Genomic DNA, 19,925 nt, shown 5'->3' with positions numbered 1-19,925 from the left:
AAAGCGGAGCACCGCCTTTGTGACACTCCACTGGTTAGCTCGCTGCACGGGGCCCTAAAGTAACTGAATTGGGAAAGTACCGCCATCCTCTGATCTTTGCCGCCGTAACCTTGGAACAACAATGGCTGCCGTAGCATTCCAACACATGCAGCGGCCGCCATTGTTGTTCCAAGGTCGAGGCGGGAAAGGGAAAGCGTGGCGCTACTTTCCCCAATCCAGTGACTTTACGGGGCAAAGGAGTGTCGCGACGGAAACCGTCCGTGTTACCCAAGCTCTGAGAGGCGTTGCCAGATCACGGCCCGATGATGAAGGTGACGCCGACAGTGGAGGAGCTAATTGGGGATATCATCTTCTACGGCGCAGTAGTAGGGGCAAGTGGGAGATGGGACGCGGCCCGGTTTGAACGGGAGTGAACGGACGAGGGCAACGTTCCGCCGAAGATGATGTAAAAGGGACTCTTCTTCGCGGGTACAGCGGCAGCCGACGACAAACTCCAGTGAGGGACGGTCGATGGACTGCAGGAATGCATGAGGTCGGATAGGGTCAACAAGAAACTGACGGGTGCGGTCGCCGCAGAGACAAGTGTCTCAAATCGGCGCTGCTTCCGCAGCTGCGGACGCAATGACGTCACTCCAAGCCGAGTGACGTCAGCAATGACGTCACTCCCTAACAGGAGGAGTGAGAGGGTTACGCCCAGAGGAGAAAGGCGCCGTGCGGACGCCCGAAAACCGAAACGGAAACAACAATGGTGGTAACAGAAACTGAAACAGAAACAAATATGCAACGGAAGCGTTAACGGAAAGTTACCTTTCCCTGCTTGGGTGACCGATATCCTGGCGTGACGTATTCACATCAGTGTGACGTATCTTTAGCCTAACGAGCGCCGCGAAGTCTTCATTTCGTTGACTGAAAATCCATTCGCTATACGAACACGGCGCAGCGCCTGCGGCGTACTCAACACGTGACTGAGTGACGTCAACAGCAGTCATTTACGTACGGGATCTTCGAAGGAGTTGAGGGGTAAGTCCTGCTATTACTGTATGGGGCTAGGATTCCCACAATCGAACCTGTATTTCTAAATATACGCGCGATGTCAACCTCCTGGCAGCCTTCTTTACTTTCTTTTAACATTCAAACTCGAACTCAAACATAATTCTTTACTGACGACGATACAAAAATAGTTAGTAAGGCAACGGTGAGGCATACGACGATAGCGAGGCAACGTCTGCACAGATCGGTCTTATCGCCATAGTTGGACGTGGTTCGGCACGGGTAAACGTGCCGGCTAGAAGCACAACCAATGAGTATAGACGGAAAGAAACGCGAGATTGTCGGGAATGGATTAATTATTGTTGGTTTAGGGCTGTTATTTTTGTATCGTCGTCAGTAAAGAAGGTTTAAAGTTGGGGTTGTCGTTCTGTTCGTGTTTGTTAGCTTGTCTATCGCCCTCACAAGAGTATGTACACCTCCCGTCAACCTCAATAATAACGCTGGAAAAAATATTGTCTCGTTCCCGAGCGCGTTTACAGCAACCCTTGGGGCAATGAGGAAATCTTAATTGAACAAAATTATTTCGTTAATTTAACGCAATGATTTTTTTTTAAACATAACATTCCCCTAGTTCCCCCAGGATGGCTGTTATCGCGCTTGGAAATCAGACCAAAAATTTTCCGGTGTTATTATTAAGGTTGACGGGAGCTGTACCAACCCGCCCAAATGTTGATGTGGTTTTGATCCACCCTGTTTCGTGGAAAGCAGTCAAGCAGAAAAGAGTCAGGCCCTCAGTGTACGTTGGACTTTTAGGAATACGGGGGAGGATGCGTGCAGAACGCCTCCACGGCCACCCGACACTTTCATGCACATAGCGAAAGAACAAGGTTCTTAGGTAAGTATGAACGGAAGACGTTATGCACGTGGCTCACCTAGCTTGCTAAGCCTAAGGCTCCAAATAAAACGACACAGCAAAATGTTAGCAATTATTTTCTTACGTGTTTTTATTTTCATTTATTTATTTTTTTTAGTTATTTAAGCTCGAACATTTTCTCCCCATCGCAAAACCCGTGAATTTGCTCACGCAACATTCTAAGGAAGCAAGAAAACACAGCACCAACTAGTAGTTCCAGCAATTTTTCCGTTGTCCCTCTTTCTTTAGTTTTTTTAATGCGATAGCGTTATTGGGCTCACTCCTCAGAAATCCCTGCGTCTCTGCGCCGAAAACTCAACTCGGACGATAGATGGCGCCGCGGTAATCGCTTGCACGGACAAGTTTATGACTCTGGCGGCTAGGAGTGTGTCCGTAGTAAAGGGAAGAGCGACGTCTTGCTTTGTCGTGGCGTGGGTCTGCCGACATGAATAAACGATCGTTCTCGGACTTCCCATGTTGGTGGTGGCCGTTGTCTACGCGTTGCAGTAAATCCATAGGCCTGTCGTCATCCCCACAGGTTCCATGTGAATGCTTCAGATAATTAAAATTAATGGCTTTCGAAATACACGGCAAAAGACCAGCCAGCAGCAACTGCACGGCAATCGACTTTGAGGTTGATTGTGAACTTGACACGCTGAAACGTACCGGTTCTGTAAAGCGTATCAGAATGCAATAGTATATTACTCTGGTACGAGCACAGGTCCTCCTGGCCGCTATAACGGGGGACGCTTCAGTGGTTGCGTGGCGTCCACGGGTCCCGCCCAGGAAGCTCGTCTATGGCCCCATAAAAGGATATGCAGAAGGAAAATGGACGGTTGCCGTGTTGTGCGGCCTTCAAAGTTCAAACTCACCGAGGGACAAACTGCGGGCTCGCGTTGCCTTCCTTTCACATCGGGCAACTACGTTGCGAGATGGTTAAATGGCGAGATGCGAGAGGTACGATGCGAGATGGTACGACCAAAAAAAGTCTTTCTTCACGCCAAACTCCACAGCGCGTTGTCCTCTCTTGCATATAGAATCATAACTCATTGAAGTTCTGCTCCTGCATTTGACCCATATCTGCAAACCATAAGGCGCAATTTAAAATTATACCAGCATTTTCTTAGAAGTTCAACGATTGTTAAAGTGCAGCTCCGCTGCTGTTCCGAAAGTATGAAGACGTTGTGATATTCAGAACCGTGGTCCCAACTTCATTCATAAACGCACATTGCTTTCCAAATTTCCATACTCCTTCGTGAGAAATTTGAGAAAAACTACCGGGCGGCGGTTCCACTTGTGACGTCATACTTGGAACTGCGCGGATTGGATAGCCACACCTAGCCAGCTCTGCCTGGCAACCAGTTTGTGTTTACACTCCGTCATGGCCGCTGTATCGTGCTGAAACAGCTGTCACGAGCTATCGGGGACCACCGCACCGTTTTATCATGTTTCTTATAAGGAATACTTCGTCTTCGAGCACGTTCTCGTTCTCAATAGCTTTGGTGGTGCTTTCTGCACGCGCAGCAAGTCCGCGCATAGTGCGCTGCCAAAGCTATTGAGAATGCGTAAGTGTACGTCACACGTTAGGTGTTAGGTCTTGTTGGTAGCATGAAGCACAGTGCGGGCACAGAATGTCCGCTCACGACGGCCGTCGTTGCACAACGAGGCCATCCTGTAAGGCTTGTTAAAGAAGACCGGCAAAACTATCTTTGAGGCTATTAACGACAGCAATTATCACGGAACACACCCAAAACATTCACCTTCGCTCATTGATCTCCGCCATCGCGTCGACGATTTGGCGTTAGCCAAGCCACGAGCGCGGCTAAGCCAGGACGAAGCCGGGATTGGTCAGGGTTTGCCGACCACAGGACCGGCGTGCCAGGAAAATTAAAAAAATTGTTTTCTTAAAAACTACAAACAAATGGGTGAAAATTTTTCACATGTATTCTCCCTGTGCAGAAACGAACGCACAGCCCAAGCATGGCTCCATTCTGTCGCAGTCGAAAATCGGCGGAGCTGAGCTTTAACGCATTATTACTCGTTGCATCGACAGGGAGTCCACTTTTCTTCTTCTTCTTCTTCTTCACGGGTATCCTGCACAACACTGATTGCTTTCGGAGCGCCTGCGCTGCCAAAAGGTGCTTGCTGGTCTTCACTTATCATAATCACATCAGAAGCATCTCATGTCTTGGCAAATATATAATTAAATGATAAAATGTTGACTTCGCACTTACTCATGTAATCGTGTTTTAGTAAAGCACCAAGTTCCACTCAAGCACGTACAGAAGGGCGGGTCCTGACCCCCGCCCCAGTTTCTGTCGTCGCATGCTGTCCAAGGCTGGACTCCTCAGAAAAATCCTCGATCCGTCCTAGGTTCCACTTCCACCTCATAAGCTGATAGGGGCGGTGAGGTAAAACAACTCACAATCTCACAACAGCCGCATCGACGTACGATCTTAAAATGGCGGCGCCCATGAACGCGTACGGAGCTATGACAAATACCGATGAACACGCCGAAAAAGACGGAAACGCAAGTGAAAGGGCCAGCAAATCGCAAAAGAAAATCAATCGCAAGCTGGTGAAATGTGCAAAGGTCCTGGAGAAGCACGCTGGCATAACACTGTGCACTTACCCGACAAAGGTAAGACGCTACATTTCTCCTGATGCGGCATGCCATATCTCAACTGCATCGATAGACCGGATTTTGTTGATTGCAGAACCTCGTGCTCAGTAATTGCGGACTAGCGTGCGGGGGAACATACGAAACTCTTCGCGATATCTTGGACGCGCATGGAAATGTGGAAAGCATCGTGCTTCTACCGGATAAGCCCTACGCATTCGTGGTCTACAGCAAGGTGCAGCATGCTGTCGACGCTGTGGCAGCTCTGACAGGCACAAAGCCTCACTTTGCTGCGGCCCCTCTATACTTGGGGTACGTGGAAGATGGTAAGGAGTCGTATTTGTGGCATCGTGATAATCGTATTGTGGCAGAAAAACATTTTGGAAGAGGTTCGATGGAAACTCCTCCCCGTAAGCTCTGACTTAGAGTACAGGGTGTGTGCAGAAAAATATGACCCGCATTTTTACATGTAACTCGTTGTCTACTTAGCCGAGGAACTTCCGGTGGCGCACGACGGCGTATTTATGCGTGCGAAAGCTACAAAAAAATCCTGGAAGCCATACTCAGTGTAAAAAAATAAACAGAGCGCGAAAACATGGGCTTCCATGCATTACAATAGGGCGGTCATGATAGTCCATGGTAGTGCATTTCGGTCTCATGAGAGTTATGTGCAGGCACCGCTAGGGGTACTGCCGATGAGCATCCATGTGGGACATCGTTTCGATTTACGCACCGATAGCTCCCCTAGCGGTACTTGAACACAACTCTCCTACGTGCACCATGTTGCCCTTTCACATACACCCTGTTGTCCACCATGTTGCCCTATTCTGATGCACAGAAGCCGACGTTTTTGTTGTTCCGTTTATTTTTTAAGCTGGGTATGGCTTCCACAATTTTTCTACAGATTTCGCACGCATAAATGCGCCATCGTGTGCCACCGGAAGTTCGTTAGTTAGGTAGGCAACAAGCTATGTGCCTAAATGCGGGTCACGTTTTTCTGCACACACCCTGTACTATGAGGATGCTTCAGCCAGGCAACGCTATACATCATTTTGACATTGTTGGCTTCATCCTTCTAATACCTCACATTTTGATCTCAAAAGTACCCCGCGCTGAACCTCCTGCCACAGCCGCAATTTTGCCTCCCGGACTCGAGCTCATCCTCGATGCTGTATCCGAAGAGGAGGAGGCTTCAATGCTGGCAACCTTCCACGTTGATAACCCACAACAATGTAAGGCCTCCTCTGTATTGTCATCTATCCTATGTGTTGCCGTAAACAACATTTCACATTGCAACGCAGCACTCAAACACCGCGACGTCCAACACTTCGGCTACGAGTTTCAGTACGAGCTCGCGAGAGTGTGTAAAGATCCGCCGTTGGACAGGAAAATTCCTCTCGAATGTCTGCCGTTTCTCGACCGTCTGGTTGGCTCGGGGAAACTGAATGAGCTTCCCGATCAGCTGACTGTGAATCGATATCAACCCGGCCAGGGTGAGTTAACCCCAGATGATGCGCTACCAGAGTGGGAACGGTGGTGTTCAGAGCCCGTCGCGAGGCGAGTTTGCGCCCGGGGCAGGGTAAACGTGAAGTGCCCCCCCCCTCCCCTCCTTCTCTCTCTCTCTCTCACTTCCGTCAGAAGCTCTGTCAACAAAGAACAGAAAACGCTCGATGAAAGGTGGAAGTCACTGAAAATGTTAGCCAGCTGTAGGACTCGAACCCACATCTTCTGGATTACCGGTCCAGGGCTCTACCAATTAGGCTAAGCTAACACGCCTTCTCAGCGACTTCCAGGGTGCGTCATCTGAAGGGACAAACCAGTCACTCTCTCTCACTCAACCTCCTTTCACTCTTACATTTTTGCTCACTCATACACACATTCACACGACGGGATCGACGCACTCATTCGCACTGCCGAGCTCGTAAATTCAAATAATTCTCTTCATTCCCGCTTTATACTGTACAAGCAACCTGCCAGGACCTGCCGTACGGGGAGGGGGGGGGGGGGGGGTACTGTGGGGGCGTGTAAGGTGTTCTTATTACTTATAAGGAAATTCCTTAGAAAAGTGATACACGGATACATCTCTAATGAAGGGAGTATGCGCTGCCAGTGCAAGGCAGAAATCGGGCTCCAACCGAGGGTTAGTCCAAAAAGGTCCAAAAGGAGGAGCTGACTTGACTCCTTCATCGGGAGTGACGGTGGTACACCTCAGTTCACTGCGACCCCCTTTAGTTCGAACTATGCTGTACTATAGGAAAAAAAATCTTCATCCCCTTTAGGTTTGAATTAACGGGAATTATACATTACACATTACATATTACATTACGTATACATTACACATTACAGTGTGTAATCTCGCACAGTTGCCCTGTAGCTGTGACGTGCTCGTAACGCAGGAATCGCTCCGCACGTCGATTCCCACTGGTCGTTCGAAGATGGCTTGGTCTGCCTTAGCCTCGGAGCATCCATCGTGATGGACTTTCGGAATCCGAGAACTGGTGCGCACGTGCCCCTCTTTCTCCCTGCGAGAAGCGCGCTCCTGCTTCACGAAGACAGTCGATTCCTCTGGACTCATGGGTCTGTAATCATTTTCCTTTTATTCAGCCGGGGGTGCACGGTGAAGACGACATCCCCTTAGGACGTAGAAAGAAATTGCTTAGACTCTTAAGTGCTGGCACCATTTAAAAGGGTAGTGACCAAAAGATCGTTGAATTTCAATCTTGGGGCATCAAAGTTTTTACTTTGATGCCTTTTTTTTGCCAAAATCTACATGGTCCTTTGCATACATCATGCAGGTAACATTGCTTGGTGTATGTATGCACGTAATCACGAAAGTGACGCATGTTGCCACCATCTATGTTTTGATAAATTTAGATCTGATGAGATAAGGTTATCTGTGGTGTTAAAGGGTACAGAAAACAAGAGTTCACAGGTTCATTTACATCATTTTTAGCTACGACGTAGGCTTAACTCATCGATGTCACGTTATGTTACGTATATTATGTCACGCCATCTTTCTTAGTTTCATACAAGCGGCTTGGTACATTTCTCAACAAATTTATTTATTATTATTATTATCTTTCGTGCAAGTTGTATTCATAGAAATTGGATGCATGAAAATTTATCGATACTATGGCGCAGCACACCGATATTGTGTGACAACGCTCCCAATAGCTACAGATGTCCCTGTCCACGAAGGGGACTGCAGAAATATGAAAAAAAAACCTGCAAAAATATCAATGTCCGACATTTCACGAGCCCCGTTTGCTACTTGCTTTATTTCTGGCTGGGGTAGAAACAAGCCATTCAGTTACATAATTGTGTATGGCAACACTCACGTATATTCAATTCAATTTTCAATTTATTGGTTTACCACATTACATGGTGGGACAGCAGAGCTAAAAGTTACCGGAAGTAACTTGACCATAATAATATGACCATGTCACCAAACATATCCCGCAATGCAATCCAGCATCTCAGCGCGGAAGACGGATGTCCTCGCATCTGCCGATGGGCACCATCACGCGGTCAGAGAACGTTCGGTGCGGACTTCGTTCACCTTCCGCAAGGTGCGCGGGAGAGACAGCTGCGATTGCGGTGAGCGGGACAGACACTCTCTTCCCACTTTCCCCGAGTTATCTGATCTCTATGTGTGTACGAAGTCGCCTCACAAATATGGTGCTTTTTGTTTGCAGAATACGAAGAACTGTGTGACTCAAAAGAACAGAAAAGGTGATTACACCCACGGTTGTCAACCTATTCTATATCATCCTTAATGCTGGCCACCCTCTCGATATGCAGAGGCAACATAATAACAATGGAAACACTGCATAATTTTCTTGTCACGGACATCATATGTGGTCGTGCATTACAGGATCTCATACTGTTCTTCTTGAATTTTATGCTAATGTACGAGTTTTGGCACATCCGCTTTGTTTTGCTTTAATGAGTAACAGTAAAGATAATGCATAATTAGAGCCTGAAGTTTTTGGAAAATATTTTTTTTTCCCAATTCGGGGGGTAAAAATCGGGGAAATCAACGTGCGCTCTAAATTCGTGCAAATTCGGGCGTGAAAAACTTCCAGTATGCTAAATTCTGGGAGAAATCGGGCTCTATTACTCAAGCAAACTGTACTGGTTTGGTACGAACGGTGATGTAATTGCATTTGCTGCCAAACAAACTAGTGTGCATTCCCACGGACGTTTCAGTGAGGGCAATTTTCCGGGTAAAAATCGGGTTTCACCCGAAAGAGAGAACCTTCAATTCGGGGTGGCAAATTCGGGGAAGAAACGGGTTAAACCCAAAAACTTCAGGGTCTATGCATAACGTAATGAATAGCGAATATGTTTTCATAGCCGATACTAATACACTAAGTAATGCGGCAAAATGCAGCTAATAAAACTGCTAAAAAGCGAGCTCTCTTAATTTGTTGGCTACACCATCGGTACGAGGTCACACGACCTCTTTCATTATTGGGGCATTGTGTCAACAGACGACATGGCACGAAAAAGAAAACAAAGGACAAGACACCAGTACCACTAGCACTTATTCATTCATTTACTTTTTGTGCCCTGTCATCCGCTGATCAAATTCTACAGCTCTGTCTTTAGTTTTTGACATTACAGTAGCAAAGTCCAGTTTAAAGAATTTTGCACAGATATAACACGATGAGAATGAGATTTGACCTACTACAGGCTTTCCCGTCGATTTTAATCCAAGTGCCAGCTAAATTAATCCATGCCCCATAAAGTTTGCAAGGCATGTGGATTAATTTAGCTAGCACTTGGATTAAAATTGCCGGGAAAACCTGTAGATGTTGGAAGACACATTTTCATAAATTTCGTAAGGTACATTTTACCAAAAAAAAACTCCGTCTGCTTCACTACAGAAAGCAGAAACAGGAGGCTCCAAAGGAGCTGGCAGACGCCGAGGCAGCAGAACTCGAATGCAGCCACGTACACCAGGTGTACGAGACCATAGCATCCCACTTCAGCGAAACCCGTCACAAGGAGTGGCCGCGGGTTGCCGAGTTCCTAGATTCCATACCAGAGGGATCACTCCTACTGGATGTAGGGTGTGGAAATGGCAAATATCTTGTGGATCACTCCCACCTGCTCAAGGCAAGTCGACACATTCGACAGTTGTTGAGGGGAGGAAACAGTTCTGGGCAAACACGAATTTCAGCAAGGCAGCACATTTTCGGGTGTCAAATGTTTGTAGAAATCTTGTGGGAAAAAAAAAAAAACTGGTTTTGATTGTAACAGTGTGCTATGGCTACAAACATCCAAAGTATCCAAACGTGGAAGTATGTATCCAAATTCACGAACAAAAATGCTACACTTGCTCGGCTAATTTTCGAGTTCGAATAATAAAATTAGCCGCAGTAATGAGTGACACGAATGTAAACTACCACAGCATCCATAACGAAAACCCGAGACTAGGGGAAAATAAATAAAAAAGGATGCACACAAACATAAGTCTCAAGAAAGTCTCAGTCTTGAGACTTGTGTTTGTGTGCATCCTTTTTTTTTATTTATTTTCCTCTAGTCTCAGGTTTTCGTTATGGATATATATGCCACCAGCTCTCTTGCTTTTTATCTTTTTTTATCGTTACCACAGTATGTCACAAAAACCTTTACGAGTATCACATGGGTGGTAGCAAATTTTTATGGCATGCAGCCATTAAAGTTTCACGTACCTCTGGTGTATATCTGGTGTACCTCTTCTGGTGTATTGATTGATGTCTCGCAATACATTCTGATATCTCATTTTCACGCACAGTTAGATTTAAGACCAATTTAAGACCAATCAAATGTACAAGCACTCTGTGCGATCTTTTGTGCCTGTGTATCGCAGGTCTAACGTGTCTTAATTCACTTATCGCTCGTCTTTCGCAATATATAAACAACTTCTTGCACAGATCCATACTTGCATGTTGTGGTGCAGAGCACTTGCGACGAGTTATTTCGCGCTTTCACACTTTTTTTCCCCCGCCCTCATATTTGCCTCAACTAGGTGGGTTTGGAACGCAGTTACGGGCTTGCCTCAATCTGCAGGTCAAGAGGCATCGAGGTGACAGTAGGCGATGCCCTTGCTCTGCCCTGGCGGGATGGCTGTTTCGATGCTTGCCTCTGTATAGCTGTTATTCATCACTTGGCAACTGAGGTAAGCTGCAAGGATTTTCCCAGCATTCCCTCCCCCCCCCCCAAAAAAAAATAACAAAAGAAACAAGCCATCCAGAAAGGCCAAAAACACCACAAAAGTAGCAGATATGGGCATCGCACCCCCCTTGTTTGGTCACAAAAAAGTGTGATTGGAGAATTGCTGACACAAGTAGTACGCAAATCGTGTATATTTCTGCTTTTCCTTTATCGATAACCCCATGGGCTGATTATCAATGTATTACTCTCATAATGCATAGAAGTATTATGCATACAAGGTGTTCAAAACTAAGCTTTCACTAGCACTTTATAAATGGGCGCACAATAGCCAAACTGGTGCTATTTTTCTGTTCCTTGAGTAAGAAACAGGTGCTACATAATTAGCAGCACCTGCTTCTTACACAAGTAGCATGAAGTTATCATCCGGTTTCCTGTCATCGCTGTGTTTGCGTAGCGCTCGTGAAAGCTTAATTTTGAACACCCTGTATAATATCTACCTCATAGGCTAGATGTTATTTATTACTATTGTAATACCGATCTCCTCCAGGTATGTATGTGTTTGTATTACCGTAATACAAAATATGAGTACCGTTATAGCCCATCCCTGCCAGTTACTGTGCCCGATGAATGATCGACTTCTGCATGTTAAGAGACACTTTCTGTGCGCAGGAAAGACGGCGTCACGCGGCATCAGAAATGATCCGCGTCTTACGCCCTGGATCGCGTGGTCTCGTTTACGTATGGTCCCTCGAGCAGGAGAGAGGGGGCAAGAACTCGAACTACGTGAAAACCTCACGTACAAAACAAGCCCCTGCTGACTTCAGAGGCTCTCATGGACTGCCCATTCATATCAATCGGACGCCCTTTGTTGAGCCCGATGTTCTAGTTCCATGGCACAACAAGTCTGAAGACGGCACCATGAGGTATGGCTACGTGGTGTCTTTCTCATTATGTCCAAATGCAGACTAGAGTGTTGTTGTTTTTTTTTGCTATACCGCATATCCCAGTGAGTCTGCCCATCAGTATGGTAATTGTTATAACAGTAGCAAGTGAAACTGTTATGCCACACTGTTCATGGCTAAATCCTACGAAACCAGAAAGGCAAACTAGTAACTAGTCACCAGTTATCGCTTTTGGTTGAAGTAACCGATATTTTCCACGCATCAGTTCTTTTTAATGTAACCGTAAAATAAGTTACTTTAATGAGGTAACTGTAGCTAGTTACAGTAATGAGTTACCTGTTACAAAAGTAACTAGTAACCAGTTATCGCTTTTGGTTGAAGTAACTGATATTTTTCACACGTTTTTAAAATGTAACCGTACAGTAGGTTACTTTAATTTGGCAACTGTACCTAGTTACAGTAATGAGTTACCTGTTACAAAAGTAACTAGTCACCAGTTATCACTTTTGGTTGAAGTAACTGATATTTTCCATGCATCAGTTCTTTTTAATGTAACCGTAAAATAAGTTACTTTAATGTGGTAACTGTAGCTGTAACTAGTTTCGTTTTCAAAAAGGATAACTGTACCTCGGTTACTATTTTTGCAGGCTAACCGTAACTTAGTTACACCTGTTTAGTACACCTCTTGTATAAAGGTACACCTCTTTAGTACACCTCTTGTATAAAGGTATCCGTAAATATCTTCTTATTGCTGGACAGATTCCGCAGCGGACATTGGCCTTCAGCGTTGCTCCCTCTTCGTGTCAGTTACTATTTTTGCAGGCTAACTGTAACTAGTTACACTCTTTAGTAACTTACCCCTGAATTGTATAAAGGTATCCATAATAGTATCTTCTTATTGCTGGACAGATTCCGCACCGGACATTGGCCTTCAGCGTTGCTCCCTCTTCGTGTCAGTTACTATTTTTGCAGGCTAACTGTAACTTAGTTACACTCTTTAGTAACTTACCCCTGAATTGTATAAAGGTATCCATAATATGTATCTTCTTATTGCTGGACAGATTCCGCAGCGACATTGGCCTTCAGCGTTGCTCCCTCTTCGTGTCAGTTACTATTTTTGCAGCTAACTGTAACTTAGTTACACCTCTTTAGTAACTTACCCTTGAATTGTATAAAGGTATCCATAAATATCTTCTTGTTGCTGGACAGATTCCGCAGCGGACATTGGCCTTCAGCGTTGCTCCCTCTTCGTGTCAGTTACTATTTTTGCAGGCTAACTGTAACTTAGTTACACTCTTACCCTTACCCTTAACTTACTCTTAACTTACCCTTGAATTGTATAAAGGTATCCATAAATATCTTTTTATTGCTGGACAGATTCCGCACCGGACGGACTGGTTGCTCCCTCTTCGTGTCTCACCGTAAAAATTTGCCTTGCAGCTCCGAACCCGTGCACCGCTTCTACCACGTGTTCGTCCGCGGAGAACTGCGAGACCTGTTCGAAAGCGTCCAGCCCGGCTGCGTCGAAGACGAATACTACGACCAGGGCAACTGGTGCGCGGTACTCAGGAAGCGAGCGACGTCTAGGCAATAAAACCACTTTTTTTTTATTCATTTTTAAACTACAGCTGTGGCCCATCCTTACAAAGGCGGTTGTCGCGTAGATGGGGGAAGGAAAAAGTGCACACTCCTGCAACAAGGGTGTGCATGGTGGATTCTCGCTATAATGGCGCCGTGTCACTAACCGTTGTTCTTTTTTTTTTTTTTTTTTGGCAGTATTATTTTGTTCTCGAGACACAAAAGATGGAACCCAGAAAGGCACGTGTTTTTGTTCGGCTTTGTTGGCACCCGCTGTTTGATCCGTATGTCACCCGGGTGTGTATGTGCACCCCGATGGAGTATTGAAAGGAACGTGAGATGGTATCGAAAGGAGGACGTGGCTCTTCTAAACATCTGGTGTGCCTCTTCCGATGTATTGATTGATGTCTCTCAATATATTCTCGTATCTCATTTTCACACACAATTAGATTAAGACCAATTAGCACAATTAGACCAAGTTTAAGAAAATCAGCATTACGAAGTAACATGATCGTGACAACTTAACTCGTCTAACAAGCAAAATTATATTACGGAAGGCCGTCCTGAGGTCATCTTTGAGCCAGAGGTCAGTGAAAGTTTCTGCGAGGTACGTTACTTTGCTGTGAGCTGAACTATGATACGAAAAATACGTAAGACTACACTGTTGAAGATGTTTTTGCATTACGAAGCCCCACGTCCACTTGGAAAAAAAGAAAAGAAGGTTACGTGTGTTTGTATAAAGAGGTATCGCGCGAGACAAAAAAAACGTGTCACCTTTCCATTATGCCGAGAATCGACCACACACGTTCGTGCTTTTGCATTGCGTGTGCTTTCACAGTAAAATGACATGTACATAAAAATGCCTTGCGTACAGTCATTGGCAACCAGGTAGCACATAGAATATGTATATCCCGTAGATAGTCACGTGAGAAGGTTTACATAAAATGTAGGAATGGCGTGATACAGACAACATCTCTACCAACTTGAGCATTCAATAAGATTCTTCTGACTAGGAAGCAAATGACTTCCGTGGGACGTTCGTGGGACGTTCGTGGGGAGGGGGGGCACTCGTGGGAACTTTTCGCACACGCCGTCCGTCGCTCCGCCAGTAGCGACAGTAGTCATTCGTAGATAGTACACGTATCATGTCGGCTGTCCTACACGGCCTCCCGTTAAAATGCACTTTTCTACTTCAACTATAGCCGGCACAAAGTCTGCAACGTTGTATGTTTCTCGTCGCAAAGCATCTCATGAGCATGTGGGGGGAAGAAATTCCGGAATGAAACGTGAAGGTGCAAAGCATGTCGCCGATCCCGCGAAAATCTGTTGTTCCGTTTTGCTGTCGTGATAAAAGCACAAAACCCGGCACACCTGGTACAGCATCGATTGGAATGGTTAGGCGAGAATTTGGTGTCGACAGCGGACCTCTCCTCTACTGCTGCTGCACGCGCATATTTACAACGCATCCTTCGTACCAACAAACGTCAACGTGCTCAACTGTTGCATAATACTGCCAATAATAAACGCAAAATAATCTGCCGATCGTGTGATGCGCGAGGTCAACAGATCCGCGCTTCACTCCGCTTCCGCTCGAATGCAGGATATGGGGTATTCTCCGCAAGACGGGGGTTATTTTCCTGCGTCGCGCACATTCTCGTTTTCTTTCTCTTCAGCTCGTTGCTCCCGGATGCTTTGTACCATTTAAATTATACAAAATGCTTAATTACATAAATACAGGTGGAATAAAAAATGTACAAAATAGAAGATAAATGCAGATTAGAAAACAAAAATACAGTCGAGGGAATCACCAGAGATCAGATGCTCCGCACAGGCAACACTAAAGACCACGTCGCTCCTTCACGTTGCCACAACTTTCCAACTTCTCTCTTCCGCCACTTCGTTCCGCAGCCTCGGCGACACGAAGGAGTCTCGCACGTGACCATCAACAAAGCGATGAGCGTACAGTCTGTAAACATGACAACCAACGGCCGACCAAATGCGTTGTAGGAGCTCTCCAAGAAGTTGGCACAACACAGTGTCCGACATTTTTTTGCGGGGCTCGTCGAGGGGTTCCTTCAGAACTTTGTGGCACACGTTAGGTCTCCGTCGTGCTGAAACGGGGACCGGGAGCACAAAGGTCACGCCGTGGGGGCCATGGTGCGCGCCCCAACATAGTAGGGCTGGTCGTACTGCGGTGGCCGACGAGGAAGACAGGTGGGGTGGGAAGCGAAACCAAAAGAAGAAAAAACAGAACAAATGCTGCATGCGGGTACAGAACCGAAAAATGGGGAGGGGAATTACAGCACCAAACAACCCAACATGAGAGAGTGCTTACTACGCAGGGTGTCTAGGGGCGGATTGTCTCGGACAAGTGTTAGGGTGAGAGCGTACTCAAGAGCCTCGGGTTTTAGGGTTAGACCCGATGAAACCTGTTTTGAACGGGAGACCATAAGCCAGGAGACACGATGAAAGTAAGGGACACTGGCTTAACGTAACAAAGTAACAACTTTACTACGATGTTTCGACGCTCATATGGGCATCATCACGGGTTTGTCTTGTCTGATGATGATGATGTCCGTATGGGCGTCGAAGCGTCATAATAAAGTTGTTACGTTAAGCCAGTATCCCTTAATTTCAACACCTGTTTTGCCTGCCAGATGTGAATCGCTGCCGCTTTGCATAAGATCCAGAAACCCAAGGTCAAACTCAAGCTCAAAGTGCAAACTCTGCCCTTCATACGAACACAGGTGAACACTTAAAAACTTTACCATCTCATGTCCATCTGGAGTGTGACAAGCAGTTTTTTTTTTTTTTTTTGCTTGTCCACCCAAATGAGTCCGATTTATCCCGAATGTACCGTACTTTACGGCTTTTGGAACGTAACAGCTTGTCTTTACCCACCTCCAGTTTCGCAAAGCGAACACCGGAAAACACCCGGAAACCCAAGGCTCTAAGCATGTCACGAAGGGATCACGTCTTTCACAAAGGCTTTGGGGTTCAAGCATCCCTGTCTCAGATCTTTCATGCAAACGATGAAACTGGGTCGTGGGACAGCTAAGGTGTCGTCGGAGAAGAGACGTGAGCAGATTGTTAGACTCACGCCAGCATCCAAGGAGAAGCGTGATGCAACTGCATCTCACCCTATGAAACCTGGGCACTCTATAAGTTAGACTATACCATTCCGAACTAACAAAAAAAATTTATTTTATTTCGTACTACATATCACCGTTGCTCAAAATACTCTGCTTTGTGAATTTCTACAGTTTCTAATAGTTTGGTTCAACATGGGATTATAAGTTTTTTTTATTGTTGATGAGATTGGTGGTGTCTTCCTTCCTTCACAGCCCAGTTACCATAAGCTACAGCAAAATCAGCTTCTGACTATTGCACACAACTAAAATCTGCATCTGGGACATTTCTGGGACGTTTCTGGGACATTTTTCGGGACTTTATCGCCACCTTTCGTTGTCATGTACTGATTTTCGATCGCAACCTGGAATGCATGAGCCCCAAGGTTTGTGAGGAACGTATTCCCCATGGGATAAAGGCAGGAGGCCAACAGAGCCATTGCATAGAGAAAAGGATTGAGTTACTTTGTACAGTATTAGGCTTTATGCAGCTAAAGATGCTTGGCATATAAACATGGCAACCGCAGGTAAATGCACTGTTCCACACCACTTGATTGCCCTGTGAGTTTACTGCAGTGAGTCAGCCACTTAAGAGTGGGTGACAAGGGGCAGCACAAGCAAGAGATGCAGCAGTAGTGTAAAGATGGTGGCTTTACTTGCAACATGCACTAAAGATGAACAGAACTGTTCTGGTGAAGGTTTGAAACCCACCAAGATTCATTGACAAATGAATGTCATTAATTATTATATGTGTTTGTTTCAATGAACACTTCCATGAATGTTCTCCCACTACTGCAAAAGGGGCGAGTAACGTGGGGCTGTTCTTCCCTTAGTGCATGTTGCTAGCGGGGCTGCCATCTTTACAGTACTGCTACATTACTGTGTCGTGCCGCCACCTGCTGGCCACTCTTGAAACCACGAATGTCACTGTTGCCAACATACAAGATGATTGAGTGGTGTTCTAACATTTTATTGTCCTTTGTGTTATACTAGCATTATTGTGCGCATCTATCGTCCGACTGTCATACCATTATCATGGGATGAAGTCATGCTTATTATATCTCTCACCAGTGTTCTTCACCAGAGATATACCTACTAAATTAATTAACAATTTGGCTTTAACGCTGTCTGGCCTAACCGACAAAATGCCGAGCAACAAAATCTTCAAATGAATTATGAAACTAAATTTTTTGCATATCTCCTCACCTATTATATTGACCATGTGAGGCATCCTGACTTTTGCCTTTACCCAACTGTCATCTCTTAAGCAATTATTTACGGGTTAAACTTTCACTGGCATACGATGAACTTTACATGATCAACAGGCCCCAACAACACAAAATCTAGATCTCACAATCAACCAAATCGAGGTGGACCCGCTGTGCAAATTGCAAAGTGCCGTCTCATACTTATGTGCGCGTGCAAAGCAGTGTATTACATGTGCGCGTATAAGGACGTCTTTCTCGAACGTGCTGTTCGGTGCAATGTTACGGATTCCTAAGTTTGAGCAAGTGTACGTGAGCAGCATGATTAGAAAAAGAAAAAAACATAAGAAACCACATGCTAAACATAATTTTGCGTACATGTGCAGAAAGACACCAAATCATTGCAGCTCTCATGACAAAATCAGGTCCAGTGCCTCGACGCAAAGAAAAAGCTTAAAAACAAAGAGGCAGCAAAGGGAAGCAGAAAGCAATAGAGGAGGAGGGAGAGAGTGCTTCAAACCGTGCTTTCTGATCTGATGTACTGTCATGTGAGAGGTGGAAAGGGGGAGAGAAAGAGAGAGAGAGGACAAACGGAAAAGAAGGAAAAGGGGGGAAAGTCATGGTGAGCCAAACTTTTTGTAACGGCACCAAAGCGTCAACGAACAGAGGTGTTACCGGTCGAGAGAAAGAGAGAGGAGGTGGGACCAGAAAGCAGAGTTTGAATGCCCCCTGGTGGTCTATAAGGGGTCAACAAATTGTGCTCACCGCTGGCGGCGGGGTGAACCTGGCCGCTTGCAGGAACGCCTGGTCCTCACGGCTTGCGGAACGTCCATTCCTGCGCGGGGAAGAGAGGGGGAGAGAGAGAGAGAGCAAAAGTGAGGCAGTTTCTCTTTGAGGGTGATTTTCAAGAGTTTGTGATCGCCAGCTTCTGCGGCTGGGTGAGGGACGATTTTTGAGTTCATAACATTGTCTTTTCAATGCAGGGGTTTTATTATTTTTGTGTCTAATAAATAAATAAAGTAGCTCGAATTTATTTTAAAATTTAAGTACAGCATACGAGACATTAGTTGGCAGATTACACTTCTGTATCACAGCAATGCCAGTATGCATGCTACGAGTTCACTAAGTGTGCACTAAAAGAAAGGTTTTCTGCAGAAACAGTCGTACAATCATTCGAAAGACTCGTGACAGAGACAGATTGGAAGTCTAAAGATTAAACAGTTGTTTATGATATGCTTCCTACTACTATCCTTATAAATACTGGATTGTCACATTTTTACTTTAAAAAAAAAAACGTGTCTTCCGCTATAGCATTACACTGGCATCTAGTAACGAAGCTTCTGCACTTTTAAAACGGGACTTCACCGAGTAATACACTCACGGTCAACCAGCACTCTGAATGATATCGCTATGCATCCTGATTTGCTAAGGACGAGGGGCGTACGCCATTTTCGGAACACTCTGCACAAGCATAAAGTGTTACAGAAAAGGCGTACACTTACCATTTTCAACAATCATAAGACAAAACAATGTCATTCGAGGTTCTGGTTTGCCACAAGCGTGTTATGCAGTGAAGTTCTGTTTTAGTTAAGTGCCTGGTATTGCCACAGAAATAGCTGTAGCTCAAGAATTAGATGCGTTCCAGTTGTTCTACTGGGTGACATGGCTCCACTAAGTTTTTATCATGCAAATCACAGCAGATTAGATTAGATTTTGTGTAAAGTCTGGTCATCAAAAGGTACGCAGCCATTGCAGAAGGCTCGGGAGAAACTGTAAGGTGGATACCCAGAAAAGAATCCCAGACACAGCTGTCCTGTGCTGGTATGGCGACGTTTGAGTTAGGAACTGTGCTAATCAACGCTCTTTATGCTGAACATTTTTTATGACTTCTCGATGCACAACATTTTCATTCTGTCAGTTCCGATATATGACTCGGTATTCGCACGACAAAAAAGGTTCTGCGATTGGGCTTTTTGTGCAACCCTACATATTTTTCTGACACTTCTTCAAATTCCTCTGTACGCTTGGTGGGTGATGTTTTGCAGCTATTCTAAATATGTAAAACTAAATATCCGTAAGTTTCGCGCATTAGTTGAAGCTCTGCTCAGATCATCACCCACAATAAGTGTGCAACAAGAAGCGAGACATTTTGCTGGCAACTGTATCACTGCCCTGTAGTTTTAAGCGCATATTTTATCTGTGCACAGCGTACGTAAAGAGAAATAAGGGCGTCACAAGCAAGGCAAAGAAAGCAAGCCCAAGCAAACAAAGCAAAGCAGGGTGCTACTCCGTGCAAAGATATCGCCCCTACATGACGATTAGTAGTAATTATAGTCATACCGGTCCCGAAGAAGGCAAAGCCACCCCCCTACCTACACCTGTTTAAATAGCTCAACTCCTATAAGATAGTCTTTTTCATTGCTTTCC

General features: G+C 45.4%; 2 protein-coding genes across 6 annotated transcripts in view; one reads left to right on the top strand and one right to left on the bottom strand.

Moving 5' to 3' along the window:
* Positions 1 to 4,283: 4,283 nt before the first annotated feature.
* LOC135392047 (alkylated DNA repair protein alkB homolog 8-like) lies at positions 4,284 to 13,214 on the top strand. Of its 2 annotated transcripts, XM_064622673.1 has the most exons (11): positions 4,287 to 4,544; positions 4,621 to 4,849; positions 5,627 to 5,755; positions 5,825 to 6,016; positions 6,920 to 7,100; positions 7,996 to 8,120; positions 8,219 to 8,255; positions 9,413 to 9,644; positions 10,540 to 10,689; positions 11,355 to 11,608; positions 13,028 to 13,214. In XM_064622673.1, the coding sequence occupies exons 1-11, from the start codon at positions 4,365 to 4,367 to the stop codon at positions 13,179 to 13,181; spliced, it is 1,863 nt and encodes a 620-aa protein (XP_064478743.1). In that variant the 5' UTR covers positions 4,287 to 4,364; the 3' UTR covers positions 13,182 to 13,214. The 2 variants fall into 2 exon arrangements, with proteins under 2 accessions (XP_064478744.1, XP_064478743.1); XM_064622674.1 differs by lacking the exons at positions 7,996 to 8,120; positions 8,219 to 8,255 and having other exon boundaries at positions 4,284 to 4,544.
* Positions 13,172 to 19,925, bottom strand: part of LOC135392048 (protein tweety-like) — a 25,300-nt gene continuing 18,546 nt past the window's right edge. For 2 of the 4 annotated variants that reach the window (XM_064622676.1, XM_064622678.1), the window contains exons 14-15: positions 18,264 to 18,333; positions 13,172 to 15,354 (exon numbers count right to left, since the gene is read on the bottom strand). In XM_064622676.1, coding sequence (XP_064478746.1) covers positions 15,304 to 15,354; positions 18,264 to 18,333 — 121 coding nt within the window. In that variant the 3' untranslated portion in view covers positions 13,172 to 15,303. The remainder of the gene's footprint in view (positions 15,355 to 18,263; positions 18,334 to 19,925) is intronic. The other 2 variants (XM_064622677.1, XM_064622679.1) reach the window with 1 other exon arrangement.

The sequence above is a fragment of the Ornithodoros turicata genome, chromosome 4 (assembly GCF_037126465.1).
Source record: "Ornithodoros turicata isolate Travis chromosome 4, ASM3712646v1, whole genome shotgun sequence".
Classification (NCBI taxonomy): Eukaryota; Metazoa; Arthropoda; class Arachnida; order Ixodida; family Argasidae; genus Ornithodoros; species Ornithodoros turicata.
The sequence above is the reverse complement of the archived record's forward strand: the minus strand, read 5'-3'. Positions and strand labels throughout refer to the sequence as shown.